This window comes from Lepidothrix coronata, unplaced genomic scaffold, assembly GCF_001604755.1.
Source record: "Lepidothrix coronata isolate B3197 unplaced genomic scaffold, Lepidothrix_coronata-1.0 Scaffold1243, whole genome shotgun sequence".
Classification (NCBI taxonomy): domain Eukaryota; kingdom Metazoa; phylum Chordata; class Aves; order Passeriformes; family Pipridae; genus Lepidothrix; species Lepidothrix coronata.
The window spans coordinates 2679-5306 of record NW_016691423.1 but is presented as its reverse complement, the minus strand read 5'-3'; the positions used below and the strand labels follow the sequence as shown (position 1 = coordinate 5306).

General features: G+C 67.7%; 1 protein-coding gene across 1 annotated transcript in view; it reads right to left on the bottom strand.

Annotated features, from left to right (window-relative positions):
• Nucleotides 1-199: 199 nt before the first annotated feature.
• The window catches only part of TONSL (tonsoku-like, DNA repair protein), a gene marked incomplete at both ends in the record, with an annotated part of 4135 nt that continues 1706 nt past the window's right edge, over nucleotides 200-2628 (bottom strand). Inside the window, 2 exons of the mRNA XM_017840216.1 lie at nucleotides 200-902; nucleotides 998-1121. Of these exons, the coding sequence (XP_017695705.1) occupies nucleotides 200-902; nucleotides 998-1121 (827 nt within the window). The remainder of the gene's footprint in view (nucleotides 903-997; nucleotides 1122-2628) is intronic.

Here is a 2628-nt window from a genome sequence, read left to right as displayed (position 1 = left end):
GGAATGGCTTTGGGAACAGGGTGGGAATGGCTTTGGGAACAGGGTGGGAATGGTTTTGGGAACAGGGTGGGAATGGCTTTGGGAACAGGGTGGGAATGGCTTCGGGAACAGGGTGGGAATGGCACCGGGAATGGGGTGGGAATGACACCGGGACACGCTGGGGGGGGTCTGGAATGGGGGCAGGTCCCCCCCCCCTCACCTCAGGGGCACCGGGATCAGGAAAACGTTGTCCTGGACCCGGACCCGGACGCGCAGGGTGGGATTGGGGGTCGCCGCCGGATTCGGGATCACCGCTGGATTGGGGGTCGCTGCCGGATTCGGGGTCGCCGCCGGATCCGGGGGCACTTCAGCATCCGGGATCCCCCCCTCGGCCTCCCCCTCCTCCCCCGGGCCATTCCCAGGCTCCGGGGGGGGCCGGGATCGCCCCGGGGGGACCCTCGGGACCCTCCGGACGTTCCGCTTCCTCCCCTTCATCCCGGCGCTCCCCATGATCCCGGCGGGATCATCCCGAGGCTCCCGGCGCTGCCGCGGCCTCTTCCTGGCCCCTCGGGATGCCCCCAGGTCGTCCTCCAGCCAATCCTCCTGCTCCAGGAATTCCTGGGCCGGGATGAGCGCCGGGAGCTGGGAAGGGCCCGGGACGGATCCGGCGCTTCCCGGGACGGATCTGGCGCTTCCCAGGATGGATTTGGCGCTTCCCAGGTTCCGGATGGCGGCTCCCAACTCATCCCCCTCCTCGTTCCCGGCCTCTGGGAGGCACCGGCGCTTCCTCCCGGGCGAGGGAACGTCCCCGTTATTCCCGGGAGCGGGAAGATTCCCGGGATTCCCGGGCGGAGACTCCGGGACGAGGCGCTCGGAGAGCTCGGCGTCGAACAGCGACGGCTCCCGCGACGGCTCCGGGGGGGCTTTGGGGACATCAGAGACCCCTCCAGTCACCAGGAGAAGGGGGAGAGGACCCTCCGCTTGGAATTTCGGGAATTTTGGGAATGCCCAATCCCACCTTTGGCCGCCATGGCCTCCCGGAGCAGCCGCTGGGTCGCCCGGCAGCGTTCCCGCGTCTCCCGGTCCAGCTCGGCCCCGTAGGTGCCTTCCCACTCCTGCAGCGTGTCCAGGGGGGTCTGGCCCTGCAAGGGGGGGATTTTGGGGGGGTCCTGAGGGGGTCCCGGAGCCCCTCCTGTCACCTCCGGGACGCTTGTCCCGTCCCGGACAATTTGGGGATTCCTCGTCCCATCCCTGCCCCCTCGGGGACCATCCCGGGGGTCCCAAGGACAAGGAAAACCCCGGTGTGGGGCCTTCAGGGGGATCTGGGGGGTCCCAAAGGGGGTTTAGGGGTCCCTGGGTGTGGGATGACGACCCCTGGACCCCTCCCTGTCCCCTCGGGGACATCCTTGTCACCTCCTTATCCCATCCCAGCTCCCTCGGGGACCATCCCGGGGGTCCCAAGGACAAGGAAAACCCCAGTGTGGGGCCTTCAGGGGGATTTGAGGGGTCCCAAAGGGGGTTTAGGGGTCCCTGGGTGGGAAGTGAAGACCCCTGTCCCCTCCCTGTCCCCTCAGGGACATCCTTGTCACCTCCTTATCCCATCCCTGCTCCCTCAGAGCCCATCCCGGGGGTCCCAAAGCCAAGGGTGTGGGGCCATCAGGGGGATTTGGGGGGTCCCCAGGGCGGTTTAGGGGTCCCTGGGTGGGGGCTGAAGCCCCCTGTCCCCTCCCTGTCACCCTGGGGACCCTCATCCCCTCCCTGTCCCCTCCCTGTCCCTTTGGGGACCATCCCCGGGTCCAGTTCCCAAGGGAAACTCCTGTCCCTGGTTGGCCTGGGGGTGTCAGCAGGATTTGGGGGGGTCCCCAGGGGGGTTTAGGGGTGCCTGGGTGGGAGGTGAGGACCCCTGTCCCCTCCCTGTCACTTTGGGGACATCCTTGTCACCTCCTTGTCCCCTCCCTGCTCCCTCAGAGCCCATCCCAGGGGTCCCAAAGTCAAGGGTGTGGGGCCATCAGGGGGATTTGGGGGATCTCCAGGGGGGTTTAGGGGTCACTGGGTGGGAGGTGAAGCCCCCTGTCCCCTCCCTGTCCCCTCCCTGTGACTTCCAGGACATTTATCCCCTCCCTGTTCCATTGGGGACCATCCCGGGGGTCCCATGCCCAGGACAGCCCCTGCTGTGGGACCATCAGGAAGATTTGGGGGGTCCCCAGGGGGGTTTAGGGGTCCCTGGGTGGGGGCTGAATCCCCCTGTCCCGTCCCTGTCCCCCCCCTGTCACCCTGGGGACCCTCATCCCCTCCCTGTCCCCTCCCTGTCCCTTTGGGGACCATCCCGGGGGTCCAGTTCCCAAGGGAAACTCCTGTCCCTGGTTGGTCTGGGGGTGTCAGCAGGATTTGGGGGGGTCCCCAGGGGGTCTCAGGGGTCCCTGGGTGTGGGGTGAGGACCCCTGTCCCCTCCTTGTCCCCTCCCTGTCCCCTCCCTGTCCCTTTGGGGACCATCCCGGGGGTCCAGTTCCCAAGGGAAACTCCTGTCCCTGGTTGGTCTGGGGGTGTCAGCAGGATTTGGGGGGGTCTCCAGGGGGTCTCAGGGGTCCCTGGGTGGGGGGTGAGGACCCCTGTCCCCTCCCTGTCCCCTCCCTGTCCCCTTGGGGACAT